We start from the raw sequence: 19,630 nt of genomic DNA, 5'->3' as shown, positions 1-19,630 counted from the left end.
CGAATAAACCCCAGCGCGCCGAATAAACCCCAGAGCACCGCTGGAGGGTCAATGGTGTCCAGGGAAATAGGTTACATCTGCACTCGGGTCACAACATGGAGCCCCTAAGCCAGACTGGGCTGCCTTGAGGCGTTATTAAGCTCTCCACATTGCGCTGACCGCTCGGTGCGATTTCCAATGGTCCCGCAGAAAAAGACCTGGGGGATGCTGGCCGGGAGATGCTGAGCACGAGCCCAGGTGTTCCCAGGGAGCCAAGAAGGACAATGGCATCCTGGCATTGTCAGCGGTAGTGCGGCCAGCAGGACCAGGGCAGTGACCATCCCCCTATTCTGGGCACTGCTGAGGCCCCACCTTGAATTGTGGGGTCAGTTTTGGGCACCTTAATTCAAGACATTGAGTTGCTGGAGTGTGTCCAGAAAAGGGAATGGATCTGGGAGGAGGAAGGGGGGATGGAGGTCTCAGCCTGGAGAAAAGGAGGCTCAAGGAAGGAATGTTACACTCTACAGCTCCCTGAAGGGAGGCTGTAGCCTGTACGCTCTTCTCCCAAATGACAAGCGACAAAAGAGGAAATGGCCTCAAATTGTGCCAAGGCTTGTTTAGATCAGACATTAAAAAGTTTCTTCATGGAAAGTGTTGGCAGACATTGGAACAGACTGCCCAGGGTGGTGGTGGAGTCACCATTGCTGGAGGTAAAAGCCGAGTGTATGTGGAGCTTGGGGACATGCTGTAGTGGTGTACTTGGCAGTGCTGGATTAATGTTTGGACTCAGTGACCTTACAGGTCTTTTCCAACCTAAATAATTCTTATTCTAGTACAGAAAGAAGTTAGAATCCCAGGTGTAAGGTGGCTCACAGCAGCCAAATATGTGATGAGGGACATAAGAGAGGAGATTGGACTTTGTAGAAGTCAGCCTCTCTGTGGTCAGCACCCTGAGAGCTGCTAGGATGATGCTGAAATGAGAACAACACGCAGAAGGTTGCACCCTGTTCCAGTTACCTTCAGCACCCGCACTCTGAACTCGGTTTGAGGGACACTTCTTAAAGAAGCTGCAGGGTTAAGAAGCGGGCTAAGGCTGCATTCCCGTTATGCAGGGCTCTGGGGAGATAAAACTGCGGAAAGTGCGGAAGGGCGTGCAGCAGCGCACGGCGCCGGAGGAGCCACAGCGCGGGTGGGCAGCGGCTCTGCATGGAGCCCGTGCTTGGAGCACTGACGGTGCAGGGGCTGCTGCGGGGGCCGGAGCAGGGACCGGGAGAAGGGACCGGGAGGAGCGGCCGAAGCAGGGGCTGGGAGAAGGGACCGACCGGAGTAGGGACCGGGAGAAGGGACCGGAGGAGTGGCCGAGGAGGGACCGGGAGGAGTGGCCGGAGCAGGGACGGGGAGGAGCGGCCGGGAGGAGTGGCCGGAGGAGGGACCGGAGCGGGGACCGGCAGCCCCGGCCCGGCCCCGCCCCGGAAGCAGCGCGGAAGGCGGCGGGGCCGCCATGGGCCGGGCAGTGACCGTGGCCACCTGCGCCCTGAACCAGTGGGCTCTGGACTTTGAGGGCAACCTGGAGAGGATTTTCAGAAGTGAGTGCCGAGATGGCTGGCTGGCTGCCCCTGGCCATCAGGAGCCTCTTCCCTCCCTCCTGCTCTCCCTCCTGCCGCGGGCGGGCGGCGCAGCGCAGCCCGTGCCCGTTTCACGCACTGCGCTCCCAACACTTTTCCAGGTATCGACATCGCCAAGAGCAAAGGAGCCCGGTACCGGCTTGGGCCAGAGCTCGAAATCTGGTAAGGGCGCTTTGCTGGCTCTGCTTTGGTGCGATTCCAGTGAACTGTGCAAGAACAGTCGGGAAGAGCACTGGCCCCGAGGTGCTGCAGTGCCCAGAGCCGTGCTTGGAGCGTGCGGCCGTCGGGGCAAAGAAAAGAACAGGATGGGGTCTCTTGTCTTGGAAACCTGACTGGAAGCGATAATTTTTAACCTATTTCAGTGAGTTTTCCTGCAGGGGAGCTGTAGTCCTTTGATTTCTGCCTGCTGTCCTGGAAGGAATATCATGGGTTGATATAGAACGCTGCAGAGTTTTAAATGCTGTAAATAGGGGTAGTGTTGACAGCACTGCTTCTTCATTTTTTATATAAATTACCTATGTGGGTGAAATGCTCCCTGTCTGAAGTAGTGTCGGTTCTTTGGCTCTGGTGCTGATCTGGCTGAATTTTTGGTTTCTCCTTGTTTCTATACACAGTGGTTATGGCTGCTCAGATCACTTTTATGAGTCAGACACACTCTTGCATTCGTTTCAAGTTCTGGAAAAGCTCTTGGAGTCTCCAACCACTCAAGATATTATCTGTGATGTGGGAATGTAAGTTTTTTGTTTGGTTGGTTGGTTTTTTTGGTTTTTTGGGGGTTTTTTTGTTTTTTTTGTTTTTTTTTTTTTTTGTAGGGATAAAGGGATAAGTCCTTAGGGGATGCTGCTTGTGCCATGCTCTGGATAGCGAGGGCTCTGCACCAAACTGTCAAACATTTCTTAGGAACTGCACTGCTTTTCCCCTTTTAACTACCATGACCAGGACTGCAATGTGCAGAACACTTTCTAAAAGATAATCCTTCTGAAGATTGCTGGTGGCTGATCCCTTCAAGAGAGAAATAGGATAATTACAGTTATATATTGGAAACCTTAATGTCTGGTACTTATTATTGCCACAGGTCAGACTTTGTGTGAGGTGTCACTCAAAGGGTTTTAGAAATTGACTGTCTTGTGGGAATGTGGGGGCTGCTTTCACTGACAGACAACATAAGTGTATGTGAATCTCACTGAAGCCATTGTAAACCTTGTGCTGACACGGAAGGGGGATAAATTATAGCTGTAAAATTAATGTGTTAGTATTGATATAATTGTGTAAAGCTAGTTTGATTTTGAACTGGTCTGGCAGTGTCACAGGAGGTCACATTTGATTAAATAACCTGGCCCAGCCATGGGGAATCTTCTGGTGTGCTCATGTTCCTATGGCTCAGGTAATAATTGATATATCTGAGACAGTAACTCAGATTTTTTCTAGCTACTACTTTAACTAAAAAATTAGAAGCTAAAACTTCATATATTGTTTTGCTTGATTCCCTCCAGTGAGGTCTTCCGAATAGTTTTTGCAGTAAAGTAGATTCTGTAGCTTTTTATAATTTCATTTAGTGAATGTAGTCATTGCTGATTTTGGCTCTTATTTTCACAGGCCTGTTCTGCACAGAAATGTTCGCTACAATTGTCGAGTGATCTTTTTAAATAAGTGAGTAGTTCTTGATGTGTTTTGTGAAGCAACACATTATCTTTTCAGACACCAGTCTGGCCTTCAAGCAAGATTCCTCAGTGCTACTTAGAGTGATGGATTTATCTTCCTACTTGCTAAATTTTGAGAGAGACAACTAAGGCTTCTCATGATCTATTTTTTTCTTTTCTGGTTTGTGGAAACTAAATTCCCACTGCTTTCTGGAAAAGTTCAGAAAAACCCCTTGAGTCTGCAAGAAACTTTAAAAATGTTACATTATAAAAGAAAAAAAGAAGTTGTTCCTAATCAGTGTTCATATATAGGCTTGTTTGGCTGTACATCCTGTGTTAACTCAGTTTTTCTGTTTTGTTTTATTTAAGGAAGATTCTTCTGATCAGACCAAAAATATCACTGGCAAATGCAGGAAACTACAGGGAACTTAGATGGTTCACCCCATGGAGCAAAGCAAGGTATTCTGGCAACTCTAGGAATTGTGTTAAAAAACACAGCTTGCTGTTTGCAGCCACAGCAGCAGGGTTGAAATATCTACAGCAAATCCTCATTGGCTGCTACAGGGAGAGCAGCAGGACAGAGTCAGCCAAGCTACGTGGTTGCAGCTTGGTTAGGAAGTTTATTGAGCAGTCAAACTCTGAGTTGCTGAGCTGGAGGAAAAAAGTGGGGCTGCTTGGTCCTACAGCCAGTGTAAAGTGTCATTTTCCTGGTGTGTGCTTTCTAAGAACAGCCAGCTCAGGACTGGAGGGGCTGTGTTTGTCTCCTGAATGCTGCATCCCAGAACTGAACTGGCAAACACTGAAATGGATGAGCTCTGTCAGAACTTCTGCAGTAAATGAAAGCTGCCTACCTTATGATGCTGCAGAACACTCCTGGCACTCATCTCAGATGCTGTGCACTCCTCTTGTAGTCAGGGAATGTTTCCAGCTCCAGGGTCTCAGCAAAGCACTTCTGATCCCTCCTCTGAGCCCCAGCTGGTTCTGTGCTGCTCGTGCGGTAACCCTGCAAAAAGAGAAACTTCCACCTGGCATTTGTCTTGCATGGTGTGTTCATTGTTAGGTCTGCTTTCTAGCCAGGATGGGGCATGGCTTACCTTGCCTTTCTGAAGCACAGATGCTGCTATCTTAAAATGTTAGCATTTCTGATTAATTCCACAGAAAATATCAAGGGGTTTTTTTTTCATTTTTTAAACACACACTGCCCTGTACAACTTCAATAGGGTTTCTTTAACCAGTGTTAAAAAGTGAGATGAGAACCAGTTTTTATGCTGTGATTTATGTAATTATGTATTCACAATCTCTTAACTTGATTTAGGCATGTGGAGGAATATTTTCTGCCCAGGATCATTCAGGAAGTGACTGGACAGGTAAGCTGTTTTTTTCTTTTTTAATTTAGCATCTTCCAGATTCAGCAATTAAAAACTCTAGTCTCCAAAATTCTGCTGCCAGTCGTGATGTAGATTCATATGTTTCAGTGGTGGTTCTAAGTTGCATTAAATGAGAGCATAATTTAACATTATTTATGTTACTATGTTTTATGTTACTATGTGGCAGCAAAGCAAGTAAATTTAAATCTGCCTCAGTTATTTGTACATACAGAACCTTGATGGCCATATTTTGCACAATTTTGGTACTAGGTTTACCTGTGCTTGAGACTAGAAATGATTATGTGTTTTTAGGTTAAAAAAAATTAAATTAAAAATCATTTAAACCTTATTTGCTCAGAATCTAAAATTTATGTTAGTTCCCACTAAAGCATGAGTGTGATTCCTAGCAACAGACAGTCTCTGTTTTGTAGATTGTTTAATACCTGTCCTTAAGCAAAGCACTGCATCTGAATACTACTGAAATTAAAACATGAAATTTCCATCAGTCCAGAAATTTGCATTTCAGAATTTTTTCGTTTTTTTTTAATCTGACTTGGTATAAAGTGAAAGAAGGTATAATGTGATTGATATTGTGTCACTAATTTCACATAAGTAAGCACTCAATTTTTATATTTTCTTAAGATTTATAGTTCAAGTTTTTGAATTGAACAGCTTGTTCTACTGCATGTGTGTAAGAATGTTCTTGTTTTTCCTCAGGAAACTGTTCCTTTTGGGGATGCAGTGCTAGCAACCAAAGATACTTGCCTAGGGGCAGAAATATGTGAAGAACTCTGGGCACCAAACAGGTAAAGGAGAAGAGGAAATAAAAAGTAATCTAAAACGTACCCTGGAGCTGCATGAAATAAATGTTTGAAGAGATCTGCTTATTATTCTTCTATGTAATTTATCTTTCAGAAAGTGCCAGTAAGATAAAATATAATTAGGAGCAATAGATACATCATGGGAAAGACCTCATTAGGCTAAGTGCAGGATGGCAGAGAAATGTTGGTTGTTAAACTAAATCAACTCAAAACAAGAAGGTAGGGGAGAAATACCAAAAACAAGCAGAATGAAAAGAGTGACCTAAGGAAATAAATGACAGGTAACTCTTGTGCTCACATTCCTGATACTTTTCCAAATCTCCCAGTTACTTTGATTTCCTTGTAACTGCAGAAGATGCGGTGTGTTGAAGATGTGATTTATTTTTGTTTTTAGTATTCCTTTCTTATGACATTGGAAAAAGAAAAAAAGCAGTAAAAATCTTCTCCTTGTAGTTCTGTTTTTGGATTTACTAAGAGACAAGGAAAATGGGACAACTGACTTTGCAGTGTATATCCATGTTACCCTTTCAGACCAAGATTATGTTATGCTCTCTTTCTCTGAGATCTGGCCTTCTATAGAGTAGAAGGCATTTTATTTAGAACAGAGTGAGCAAGAGCCCTCCTGACCTCTGCAGCTGCTGCTGATCTTTGACAGAAGAGCTGGGCAATGCAAGAAAACAGATATTTTTGAAAGCCCTATCCTTGTTTGAGCTAAGACATGCAGAAAACTGACAGTGACATAAATGTTTCTGTTTGTCAGTGATTTTTAATGACATTTGCCGTTTTCACAGCACAATAGTGATTTATTTTTGTGCCTTTTGCTTTGACAGCCCTCACATTGAGATGGGACTTGATGGAGTGGAAATTTTCACCAACTCTTCTGGGAGTCACCACGTGCTGCGGAAGGCTCACGCCCGGGTGGATCTGGTGAATTCTGCCACAGCCAAGGTGTGTGCTTTTCTATTGGAAAGTTCTGTGTGTTTGAAAAATGAGAAGACATTATTTGGTCTGTAATCCTATCTAACAGTGATGGGGACAAAAATAAAGTAATGAGTGTACATTACACTGGGAAAAAGCTGCTTGCCATTATGGTTTAGCGTGCTTTGCTTATATTTAACAGTATCTGCTCTCTCTTCTGATATCCAAACACAGCTTCTGTCATTGCCTTCCTGCTTTTCCCAACCTCAGTTTGAACTCAGAATTTCAATTTAGAAGTGCAGCTATCTCTGTTTGGGTTGAGGGAGTGACTCTTGCTACTAAGAGACTCCTGTCAAGAGAGAATCCCAGCCATAAATCATTCACAATGTAAAGGGAGAGGAAATTTGTAAGAAGGGCAGGAGCAGAGAAACAACATTTTGATTTTCAACATCCTGTCAGATGCTACATTCTGAACAGCTTTTTTTTTCTCTTCCCTGCATGTTTGTTTCCTTGGCAGAATGGTGGAATATATATTTTAGCAAACCAGAAAGGCTGTGATGGTGATCGTCTGTATTACGATGGCTGTGCAATGATTTCCATGAATGGAGAAACAGTTGCACAAGGATCCCAGTTCTCCCTGGATGATGTGGTAATGTATTCACCCCATAGCTGCTGGGACGTTTATGCTCAACACTTCCAAACACTCCAGATCTAAGTCCACATCTCTAGACTAAGAAGGGTGTATTTTAATTATGCTATTTAACTAGATCTGAGTGTTTTCCTAGTCAGATTACCTACAGTAGCTCTCCTGCTTTTGTGATGAAGAAAGAACTGTCACAATGGAAAAACTTCCTGAAAACATTTCTGTATGCAATCACCATGGGGAGGAGAGACCCTGTTAATTGAGATTCCCTTATTTAAAGGAAGAAAGGGCAAAGACTGCAATGTTCTAATTATGACCCAGTTTTGTGGACACAAGGTTTCACTTTGATTTCAGAAAGTGGTAGATTTGTCATCTAGCTTTCCTCACATTATGTGCGAGCTCCATCTCTTTCCCCAGTAACGTTTCTTGCCTTTTCCGTTGCCGCAGCTGCTGCTGTGGCATTTCCTGATGGCATTTCTTTTGCCAAGCGTTGTTCATCTGTTTGTGTAGAGTGATCTCATGTTGAATGCCTTTCCACAGGAGGTGCTGGTTGCCACTCTGGACCTGGAGGATGTTCGAAGTTACAGAGCAGAGATTTCATCTCGTAACCTGGCGGTAAGAACTCTTCGTGTTTGCAAACTGTGCCAAGTTTGAGTGGGTATTGGATGTAAGAAGTATTTGCATGCCTTGATTTTCACAGTATCTTAGAGAGCTGATTTTTTTTAAACTGTGTTAAAATTGGTGTCTTCTGAATTCTTCTGTACTATTGCTTAGGCAAGTAAAGTGAATCCTTATCCCAGGGTAAAAGTGAACTTTGCTCTGTCGTGTCCTGATGATTTAGCTGTTCCTACTTGTATGCCAATCCAGTGGAGACACCACAGTCCTGAGGAGGAGATCAGGTAATCAAATGCTGAATCTGTTGCTTGAAAATTATTTTGGTTTAAAATAAAAAAGAACAAAACTCAAAGAGATAAACATAAGATGTTCAGATTTAAGTAAAGGAAATCTCTCATTGGAAGACCACAGTAAATATGTTGACTTGCTTAGGTGTTATTCCCTTACCTTCTTAGAACAATTATGTTCTGTAATTTCAGCCTTGGACCTGCGTGTTGGCTCTGGGACTACTTAAGGCGCAGCAAACAGGTAAGAACAACAGGGTTTGTTTTTCCCTTGGCATACACAGCTTATTTTGTGCCACAGGCACAATCCAAATTGTTCTCCTGTGCTGCTGGTAACCCAAACTGATGTTAGTCCAAGATGCAAAGTTTGAGTTTTTCACTGGTAGCTCAGTCAGACTTAAAAATTGTATTCCAAGTGTGACTTCAGTATGCTCTGTGCACCCTTCCCCTAGGAATTGTGCTTTCTTGAGTGCAGCAGAGTGACATGAAGTTGTCATTCAGTGTACTAGTAAAGTATGTATGAAAAATGTATTCCTTTTTATTAGCATTTCTGTCTTACTACAGGGTAAAGGCAACTAGAATTTTTTCTAGGCAAAGGATTTTACATGGAGTATTTACTTGATTACCCAGTTGATGAGAGTTTCAGAGGATTTGCTCTGGGTGGTTTGTTCTGTTCCTACCCAGTAGAATATAAACCTTGAGCAATATGAAGCCTTGAAAATGCCTGTCATTCTTCTACAGGAGTGTGTTTCTGAGTGGTACAATACATATTTTTTTCCTTATTTTGTTATGTGGAACCTCTTCCTTGCTCTGTTTTCAAGGCAGGATTTCTCCTACCTCTGAGTGGTGGAATTGACAGCTCTGCTACAGCTTGCATAGTGTATTCCATGTGCCACCAGGTTTGCCTGGCAGTCAAGAATGGCAGTAAGTAGATCTGTGTGTCTGGCCAGCTGTGTTTACTAATGGTTATGGATAAGTTAATATTAGCTGGGTGCAGTAGCTGCAAGAGCTTATTCATGGCAGGCCCATTTTTGTCGTTCTAATGGAGCCCTTTGTATCTCTTCAGAAATTCCAGTGAAAATGTGTGTCCAAATTCAGATTCTCTGAATTGGCATAATAGTTTCTGGTTTGGGTTTAAGAATTGGATGTGGAACTCAGACTAGTTTCTGTCTAGACTATTGTTCAAATGTTGGCTGATGTAGTCTTTAGTTTATTCTGAGAATTTTCCCCTTCTATTAAAAGCAGCACTACAAAGCATGGTTAGGAATGATTTAAGTTCTTTAAGTTCTGGCTTTAAGCAGACTTCATGCATTTAGCTAAGTCTTTGTGCATACTGGATCATGTTTTCTATGAAAATTCTTTAGTAGATCTAAAGGATTTAACATTTCTGTGCTCAAAATCAGAAGCAAAATCAGTAATTCTTTTATTTGATAGGTGAAAATTTTTTGGGGAGGTTAGATGTAGTCGTCTTATTTGTCATGGGCACTGTAAAGCTTAATTGGAATACAAGGGATGTACAAGATATTTGCACATCCTGCAAAGGGAGGAGCACAATAATTTCCACTCCTGTTCTGTTTCTTCTGCTCTGTCCTCAGATGCAGATGTGCTGGCTGATGCACGCAGGATTGTGAATGATGGCACCTACATCCCTGAGGATCCTCGGGAGTTCTGCAAGCGTGTCCTCACCACGTGCTACATGGCTAGTGAGAACTCCTCCCAGGATACCTGCAACAGGGCCAAGCTGCTGGCTGAGCAAATAGGCAGGTACAAGCTCAGAAGTGGTGGGAAAAAACATCATGTTCTGGCAAAGAGTGACATCTAAAACCTTCAAACTCGAACAGGGGAAAAAAATAAGACAGGAATAGGAGGTGGGTTAAGTAGGAATGCTACAGATGTTATTACTAAAGTGTTAAAGTGATGCCAACTTAGAAGCATTTGGCAAAGGACACGCAATTTTGGAAACAGACTCTGAAAAGTGTTATTCTTTCCTAAGTTTCTTCCTACCAGATCTGAGATTTTAGCACCTTAAAACCTCATATGATGGGTGGATTTTTGGTGGTTTTTTTTCTATTTTATCTAGTCAGATTGTGCTGCCTGAGTCACTTGTGCTTGAATTCTTCTCAGCTACCACATCAGCCTGAACATCGATGCGGCTGTGAAAGTTGTTGTGGGGATCTTCAGTGTGGTGACAGGTCGAACTCCCCAGTTTTCTGTCTATGGAGGGAGCAGCAGAGAGAGCCTGGCACTCCAGAATGTGCAGGTGTGTGTCCTCTAGGCTGAATCACATCACACTCTTTTGGTTCTGTGGGCTTTGGGTTGATTTTTTTTTTTCATTTTCCAAACTAACCAACAACTCTGCTTTAGTTCCGAGTGTTGTTATCCTGTTTGATAGTTTTTGTTAATTTGAGGACTTGATCTTTCTCTGTTACTGGAGAAATCCAGCTGTTTGCTCTGGAAGCAAACATTGAATTCTTTGTCAACTTTTTGGAAACAGGAGAGGTTTAAGTCACAGAGGGGTGTAGCTATTTGCTTAACATTACCAACAATTGCTGCTGGAGCTGGATCCTAGGTTGGTTTGGCATGGCTGTCATCCTTAGAAAAAGCTGAGTTTCAGGATGGGGACAAAAGCAATGTAAACTTTTTAGAAATGTTGTCTATAAGACTAGAGAGATTTATTTACTCTATAAAAGGATATGGTTTATCTGCATGCTTCATCCATCATGGATCCTTGTTAGTGCTATCAGAGGTAGCAAATGGCAACTACTCCCCAGTTTGCAGTTGACCAGGAGAAACTTCCTCAGTCTGTGGCAATAGCCTGTACTGAACCTGGATTTCCTGACTGTGTTCAGCAATTTCTCCACAAGACTATCCTTGCAGTCACACTTTGTTGCCCTAATTTTTTTAGATTTTCTAAGCTTTCTGATATTTACATTCTTGTAACGAACTTTCTCACACATTTTCTGTAAATAAGTCATTGTTTTGAATTCTTTTATAAAAGAAGAGAAATTTGACAGACTGTTGGTTTGTCCAGTGTCATTGGAGAGGTGACACTGTCACCCTCCAATCCACTGTCACTTTTAGAAAACTATAAATGTTAAAGTCAGAAAATAATCTTCCCTGTTTTCTTCACCTTGAGAGCAGCAGTGTGTGCTTGTGTTCATTCATGTCCTATAGTGACAGTGCTTACCCTGCCCAAATTTTGTTCTTCATGAGCTTGTTTAGACAATTGGTTAATAAAAGTGACTGGGGAGAAATCACTCTGCTATGTAAATTTTGCTTTCCTTTTCATTTTTCTCTGCAGGCTAGAATAAGAATGGTCCTTGCCTACCTGTTTGCTCAGCTGACACTGTGGGCTCGTGGGATGCCAGGGGGACTGCTGGTGCTGGGATCAGCCAATGTAGATGAAAGGTTGGTGAAAATTGGGAATCCAAACCCACGTGGAACAGGTCACTGTCATTTCCTGCAACTCTACCAAATATCTCTGTAGATTATTGCTCAGAAGAGGTAACAACCTAAGAATCCACTGGTAACAGTGAAATTAATGAAAATGGTTAAATCAGCTTGAATGGGAAATTGTGTATTTTTCAGAGGTTTAGCCAAAGTATTGCTATAGTATTTCCCATAAAATGCTGTTTTCAGTAGAGCTTACCTGTGCATTCACTAGGCTAACTTCCCAATTTGTTGAATTTTCAATTACTGTATTAGGAATGAAGATGTGAACTTTGAGCTGAAAAAGCAGACCTTAAAATCTGGAGTACTGTTAGTAGAGCTAGTATCTGAAGATTAAAGCAATCCCTGTAAGATTGTGGGAGTGGTAACCTCTAAAGCTGTGAGAGTACTGTGTGCTGGTTGTGTGGGTGTTTTGAGATTTGAGATTGTTTTAATTAGTCAGCACAGTATTTTAATTGCTTGGAACGTATTGCCTCAACATGGATAGTTTTGCAGTGCTCTATGATTGTTTAAAGTATCATCTTCTGGAAATTTCAGGGTTTTAGGATATCCCTGCTGCAGTTAAACATGTTGCCCTTTAGGTGTAAATATGTTACTAATCTGCAGTTTGTTTCTCCCTTTCTTTATGCTACATATAAATTCTCTATAGTGTCAAGGGTTATATATAATGCTGCAGTTACATTATTAGTAACTGTTGCTGTATAAAATTTCCTGTTTTGCTCAGTCTCCGTGGTTACTTGACCAAGTATGACTGCTCCAGTGCTGATATCAACCCCATTGGTGGCATCAGCAAGACTGATTTGAAGAGCTTCATTCAGTACTGCATTGAAAACTTCCAGCTCACAGCCCTTAGGAGGTGAGCAATGATTCAGTGACTGTGTTTGTTCATTCCACTGGAGGAACTGTCTGAGTGCTTCATTTTTGGGATTGAAGCACTGTTTTAACAAAACAAAAATCTCATAAAAAGTCATAAGACTGCATGGAATCCATGTTTTTCCTTTTCCCTCTCCCTTACAGTATAATGTCAGCTCCACCTACTGCAGAGTTGGAGCCCTTGGTGGATGGACAGGTGGCTCAGACTGATGAGGTAATAATGGGCAGTGCCTTTCAAATGCTTTAAGCTTTACCCCAAAATCTGGGGTTTGTCCCATAGCTCTTGTTTACTCCTGTATGTAACCATGCTTACTGACAGGTGTCTTATAACCAGTCTTAAAGCTGCCAACAAGGCATTGGTTCCCCACACCTGCCCTATCTCTGTTGACAATAGTTTCCAAAACAGCAAATTAACATTTTTGAATTATTTTAGATTTTTGGACACTTAGAAGGATGGGTGTTGTAAAATGCAGTTTGTTTTAAGTTTTTTTTTTGTTTTTTTTAATATCAAAAGAAAGTCAGGGCTTTACTGCTATGAAAATGACTGGTGGCAAAGCACTCTTCTCCCCACATCCTTCTCTTTGCTGTCCCTTTGGAAAGGAGAGCAAAAATTGATAGAACTACCTTTGTGGCCTCCAATCTCCCAATTCAGAGAAATTCCAGTGGGTTTTTTTATTCCTGCTCACAGTATGTCTTTTTGACATTGACAATATAATTTTGGTGTTTCTTTGATTTAACTGGGTTATTTTAATTGCTCCATGAAAATATTCATTAAAATTTGCATAGTTAAGATTTTCTTTGACTTTCTGTGTGTGTTTTCAGGCAGATATGGGGATGACATATGCAGAGCTCTCAATCTATGGAAAATTAAGGAAAATTGGAAAGGCTGGACCATACAGTATGTTCTGTAAGCTGATTAATATATGGAAGGAAATTTTTACTCCAAGAGAGGTAATATACCAAAGAGAAAAAAAAAATCAAATAGTTTAATGCTTTTGCCAAAATAGAGCATGTTTGGAGAAAGGTCAGGTTCCTTTTAACTGAAAGTAATAGTTTCATTATTTTGTTTAGAGATTATTCTACAGGTGCAGCAGAATATGCTGGAAAAGCTGGCCTGCATCTCTTAAATGGAGCTTGTTGTCTTGTGCTGCAAATTGCTAAAACAATTGTTAATTGAGTAATTTGAAAACAATTACTTCAGAATTATACCTTGGGGAAAATTGTTCTCTAAAATACAGATGACCAACTACTCTTGAAGCCTTTGGTTATGTGTTCTGAGACAAAAAATGGCTTTTGCTTTGAAAGAATATCTAGACCGTGTAAAAGTAGAAAACAGTCTCCAAAACACTGTGCTCCTCTCAGTTTTTAAATTCAAATACTAAGAAACTTCATCTGGTTCAAAGCTACGTTCTTTGTACACCAGGTGGCATCCAAGGTTAAGCATTTCTTCAGAATGTATTCAGTCAACAGGCACAAAATGACCACCCTCACTCCTTCCTACCACGCTGAAAACTACAGTCCAGATGACAACCGCTTCGACCTGAGGCCTTTCCTCTACAACACCTCGTGGTCCTGGCAGTTCAGGTGTATAGACAAACAGGTAAATGCCTTCTGCTTCTGGAATGATTGTATTTCAATTATTCAAAGTGGGTCAAGCCCAGTTCCAGTGAATCTCCAGTAAAAGACAACTAACATTTAGCAAATTACTGCAGAAATAACTGTGATTGTTCTTTTCACGTAACTGTGAGGTGAAATCCCCTGATTTCAGTGTAGGCTGTTTAGGTTCTTTTTTGTCATACTGCTATGAAAACAAGAACAAGAAAAAATAAAAGAATACATGTACTGAGGACTGAAAGTAATAGGTGTACCCAGACTCATGAAGTCCTATGCTAATAGGAGAAACATTAGCATAGGACATTGTGTTTTGGTTTCAGTTCAGGACCTGTCTGAAGGGATCTGCTTAATTGCAGAATTAAGACTTGACCTACGTCAGTGTGGGGAGAGCAAGTGTAAGAGGCAGCAATTCACTGTGAGTGCTGCTCTCAGCTCCTTCTGCAACAATTCCTTTCTTGAATCTCAAGTTAGCTGACTCACAAATTCATGTTTGCTCAAACACAGCAGCAGTAATGGTACCATGCTCATTTTGAGCACTGAGATGGGGAGGGGCCCAGGTGATTATTGGAACCATGCTTAACTTTTATAGTTTTTAGCCACCCCTTCAAACTTATTTTTAATGCCTCTTTTATGGCACAAATGCTGGGGTGAAGAATTTTAGCACCTTGAAGTTTTTTCTGCCAGAGATTTTACGCCCCAGTTGCTTTTAAGAATATGTTTATACATGTAATAAAATACTAATTCCTTCATCTGTGAAATGCCAGACATGTTGTAATAGTATTTTACTACCTTAAAACCTGGGATAAAAGCTACCATGTGCAGTACTTTATTGTAAAGTATGTAAAGTGGGGGATTTTTTACATCATACTGGATATTTTTCCACTGAAGTCCAGGACAAAAATTATTTTGGTCTCAGTGGGAGTCAGGCAAATTGTTTTTGTAGGGTCTGGGCCAAAATGTAATTATTTTATGCTTACAGTAAATGTGATTAAGATCTTTTAATGATGCAGATATTGTTACATTCTCTAACTAGATTTGTATGTAATAGCAGTTGTGCTCTGCAAGGGTAGTGGTCATTGCAACTTATTCCTGGAAACCAGGAGGCAAGTTTAGGGAAGATTTTATTGTGTAGATAAGAGTAACCTGAACTGATAGCTCCTGCAGCTCTTTGCAAGACTGGAAAATGATAACTTGCAGTGGTTTGAGTCAAATCTGCCCTATTCAAGAAAAGGAAAACAGGAAGGGTTTCTTACTGCAGGCATTCAGCACAACTGTAATTCTGAAGAGAATCACTCTCTAGGACAGTGTGCCACTGATGATTCTGCTCCTGGGACTCAGTCTGCACTTAAAATTTTTCTGGCATAGTAACAGGACTGTGAAAATATGGCATAAACTTGACATAAAAGCCACCTTTAGTTAGGTAATGCCAGGTTTTCCTGTAGGAGAGTCATGTTACAGCTCAAGCTCATTTGTGAATGGAAACAATTTGGAGTGCTAATGATAGAGAAATCTGTTGGATTTGTAGAAAGTACTTTTCTGCTTTGGATGTAGTCAAGCCAGTTTAGTTATCCACTCATTTTTAGTGCAAAATTCCCTTTGCATTTGCTGTAGAAGGAACAGGGGTAAAAGGAATTTAAGATCATGATTTAAGATCATTTGCTGGGAATTACCAGATTTGCTCTTGGAATCTTCATGTCATTCAGCTCTACCAGGCTGAGGGGGTTTAAAACAGCCCTAGGAACTTTGTAGCTTCTGCCTTGGAGCTGTGATGGAACTAAGGATTTGTGGTCAGAGCACAAATGATGCACTCCAGGTGCCAAAATACTCACTGGGATTTTAATAGCTGCCACAATTTGAAGGAACTGTGATGCAGCTCAGAAGAAAGCTGGCAAATCTGCCTGCAAGGACGAGATATCTGCAGACCACCCTCTGCTTTTTCCAGTGTTACACCACAAGATTAGCTGCATTTGGTCAAACCAAAAGATTTGTCCACTTCATAAAAACCTGATCTTTGTGTGTCTCTTTTACAACCAGTAGGAGATGTTGATGAAGAAGAAGCTTATTTTTGCTACTGAATTGGTTTCTTTTTTACTTGCAGGTGTCCAAGCTAGAAGAAAAGGAAGGAATTTCTGTAGTTGAAGATGTGGACTGACTTCCTGTCTTGTTTAACTGTGGTAATTAATTTGCCAAACAGAATGTTCAAAACTGGATTATATTGTGATAATGAGCAGGGATAACCTGCTTAACAGTTCTTGAGCTGACTGTTGTAATCAATTTTTTTAATTGACTCCCTGTTTTCTCCCAATATACTTAAACTGTAGGTTGGCTAAGGGATCATTTATTAAGGATCTCCTTCAACTTCTTGAGTTAATTGCCTTTAATTTAAAAACTCACCTTACTTTGCAATAAACTTGTAATTTTGTCATGCTAATTGACTCAGTTCTTATTCTACATGTTTTTTTATTTACCTGGCACTGACTTTGTAGACTGGCCCAGTATTTTGAGTGGCCACAAAGTCAAACTCAGCGAGGTGTTGGAGGCATGTCTGTCTTGAAGCAGATGGATGATCTTCATGTTACTGGGGTCGAATTTAGAGTTTAACTTCTTGCTTCCTTTGAATATTGCAGAATGAAGTATAAAACCAGTGTCCTCTGAGCTCAATTAGAGTGTTACCCACATCCCACCTACAGTTTGCAAAAACTTAATTTTTAACTTCATATCTTCAAACTGATCTTTTAAATTTGTTCAGTGCCGTGGAGCAATAAAAAAGGTTGGGTTTGTTCCTTTGTCTGAGGCCCATTTCTGCCTTTTAATGTTTAGCTGTTCCCATTTCTTTTTTAAACTTTGATTATAAATGTGTACTTCTAATAGGGAAAACAAGAAATGCATTTCTGCAGTTCTGGGCAAACAGTATTCTTAACTGTAGCAACAGAGAGCTCAGGCCCAGTGAGACTTCTGTTAAAATAGTCTTACATTGTGCTAGTAGAAAATGTCTGCTACAAAGGGCACATTCTCCACATTTGTTTTCCACAACTCAGGAGTTGATTCACTTGGAGTTAAAGATGCTTCAGGAAGAATGGAAAATCCCAGCTGTGATTTGCCTTCCTTCATAGTTAGTTGGGCACTTCCAATTCCAGCTAGAGGGAGTGGATAAATTCTGAAGAGAAGTTAAAAAAATTGTTGTGTATTTGAAGACTTTTTATTTCTTTGTTTCCTCCGGAAGTTACTGGTTTCTCTTTCTGGACAATCACAGAAGAGGAAAGAGGAGACATTTGCTTTCATTCAAATAAAAAATAATAGCACAAAACCACAATATTTACATATGTCTCCTGTGTTGTTGCAGTTAGTGTTAGTGTTGTTACACTATTTCAGACACTTTTCTTTTTTAGCAATTGCATTTACAGCATCTGTACAAATTGCATTTTATTTCTTGCCTGCTAATGCTGACTACAGACTGTACCAGGTCACTCCTATTTGCCTTTTACTATCCAGAAATTTTCACTGATGCCCCTAGTTTGACTGTTATCAACTAATTAACTCCAATGTTATCAGTGCACTGTTGCCCACTCAGAATGGGAAATAATTCTAACATCTAGCTGCTGATGTTCACTTTTTACTGGAGACAGCTTGTATTGGGTTTGTGTGGCCAGGTTTTAGTGGCAGGGAGGGCTACAGAAGTGGCTTCTTTGAGAAGCTTCTGGAAGCTTCCTGCAGCAGAGGTAGAGCCAATCCCAGCTGGCTCCAGGATGGACCAAGGCCAAGCCAACCAGTGATAGGGGTAATGCCTCTAATAACAGATTTAAGAAGGATGAAAAGGTATTGTGCAGAAGTAATTGCAGCCAGAGAAGAGCAGGGTGAGAACATGTGGGGGGAACAGCCCTGCAGACACCCAGGGCAGGGAGAAGGAGGGGCAGGAGCTGCTCCAGGTGCTGGAGCTGAGATTCCCCTGCAGCCCCTGGTGAGGCAGCTCTGACCCTGCAGCCCCTGGAGGGCACAGGGATGCACAGACCCACCTGCAGCCCATGGAGGGAGGGCACAGGGATGCACAGACCCACCTGCAGCCCCTGGAGGGCACAGGGATGCACAGACCCACCTGCAGCCCATGCAGGGAGGGCACAGGGATGCACAGACCCACCTGCAGCCCCTGGAGGGCACAGGGATGCACAGACCCACCTGCAGCCCATGCAGGGAGGGCACAGGGATGCACAGACCCACCTGCAGCCCATGCAGGGAGGGCACAGGGATGCACAGACCCACCTGCAGCCCATGCAGGGAGGGCACAGGGATGCACAGACCCACCTGCAGCCCATGGAGGGCACAGGGATGCACAGACCCACCTGCAGCCCATGGAGGGAGGGCACAGGGATGCACAGACCCACCTGCAGCCCCTGGAGGGCACAGGGATGCACAGACCCACCTGCAGCCCATGGAGGGAGGGCACAGGGATGCACAGACCCACCTGCAGCCCCTGGAGGGCACAGGGATGCACAGACCCACCTGCAGCCCCTGGAGGGCACAGGGATGCACAGACCCACCTGCAGCCCATGCAGGGAGGGCACAGGGATGCACAGACCCACCTGCAGCCCATGCAGGGAGGGCACAGGGATGCACAGACCCACCTGCAGCCCATGCAGGGAGGGCACAGGGATGCACAGACCCACCTGCAGCCCATGGAGGGCACAGGGATGCACAGACCCACCTGCAGCCCATGGAGGGAGGGCACAGGGATGCACAGACCCACCTGCAGCCCCTGGAGGGCACAGGGATGCACAGACCCACCTGCAGCCCATGGAGGGAGGGCACAGGGATGCACAGACCCACCTGCAGCCCCTGGAGGGCACAGGGATGCACAGACCCACCTGCAGCCCATGGAGGGAGGGCACAGACCCACCTGCAGCCCATGCAGGGAGGGCACAGGGATGCACGGACCCACCTGCAGCCCATGGAGGGCACAGGGATGCACAGACCCACCTGCAGCCCATGGAGGGCACAGGGATGCACAGACCCACCTGCAGCCCATGGAGGGAGGGCACAGGGATGCACAGACCCACCTGCAGCCCATGGAGGGAGGGCACAGACCCACCTGCAGCCCATGGAGGGCACAGGGATGCACAGACCCACCTGCAGCCCATGGAGGGCACAGGGATGCACAGACCCACCTGCAGCCCATGGAGGGCACAGGGATGCACAGACCCACCTGCAGCCCATGGAGGGCACAGGGATGCACAGACCCACCTGCAGCCCATGGAGGGAGGGCACAGGGATGCACAGACCCACCTGCAGCCCATGGAGGGAGGGCACAGGGATGCACAGACCCACCTGCAGCCCATGCAGGGAGGGCACAGGGATGCACAGACCCACCTGCAGCCCATGGAGGGCACAGGGAAGCACAGATCCACCTGCAGCCCATGCAGGGAGGGCACAGGGATGCACAGATCCACCTGCAGCCCATGGAGGGCACAGGGATGCACAGATCCACCTGCAGCCCATGGAGGGAGGGCACAGGGATGCACAGACCCACCTGCAGCCCATGGAGGGAGGGCACAGGGATGCACAGACCCACCTGCAGCCCATGGAGGGAGGGCACAGGGATTCACAGACCCACCTGCAGCCCATGGAGGAGCCCACAGCAGAGCAGGGGGATGCCCAAAGGAGGCTGTGAACCTGTGGGAAGCCCATGCTGGAGCAGGGTCGTGGCAGGGACATGTGGAGAGGGGAGCCCATGCTGGAGCAGGATCCTGGCAGGACTTGTGGCACTGCAGGAAACCCACAGCAGGCTGTTCCTGAAGAACTGCAGCCCG

At 43.7% G+C, this 19,630-nt stretch overlaps 1 protein-coding gene across 1 annotated transcript; it reads left to right on the top strand.

The window, feature by feature from the left end:
- The first annotated feature begins 1,406 nt into the window (after nt 1-1,406).
- On the top strand, nt 1,407-16,260 carry NADSYN1 (NAD synthetase 1). Its single transcript, XM_071418281.1, has 21 exons — nt 1,407-1,565; nt 1,706-1,766; nt 2,219-2,335; nt 3,201-3,254; nt 3,614-3,703; nt 4,560-4,611; nt 5,329-5,417; nt 6,263-6,380; nt 6,868-6,999; nt 7,534-7,608; nt 7,768-7,892; nt 8,088-8,136; nt 8,714-8,816; nt 9,488-9,656; nt 10,017-10,152; nt 11,194-11,300; nt 12,067-12,198; nt 12,360-12,429; nt 13,038-13,166; nt 13,639-13,815; nt 15,928-16,260. The coding sequence occupies exons 1-21, from the start codon at nt 1,481-1,483 to the stop codon at nt 15,979-15,981; spliced, it is 2,124 nt and encodes a 707-aa protein (XP_071274382.1). The 5' UTR covers nt 1,407-1,480; the 3' UTR covers nt 15,982-16,260.
- Nucleotides 16,261-19,630: the final 3,370 nt, after the last annotated feature.

The sequence above is a fragment of the Agelaius tricolor genome, unplaced genomic scaffold, assembly GCF_023055355.1.
Source record: "Agelaius tricolor isolate 1412-34295 unplaced genomic scaffold, bAgeTri1.0.p SCAF_82, whole genome shotgun sequence".
Taxonomy (NCBI): domain Eukaryota; kingdom Metazoa; phylum Chordata; class Aves; order Passeriformes; family Icteridae; genus Agelaius; species Agelaius tricolor.
Note: the sequence above shows the minus strand (reverse complement) of the source record. Positions and strands in the feature narration are given on the sequence as shown.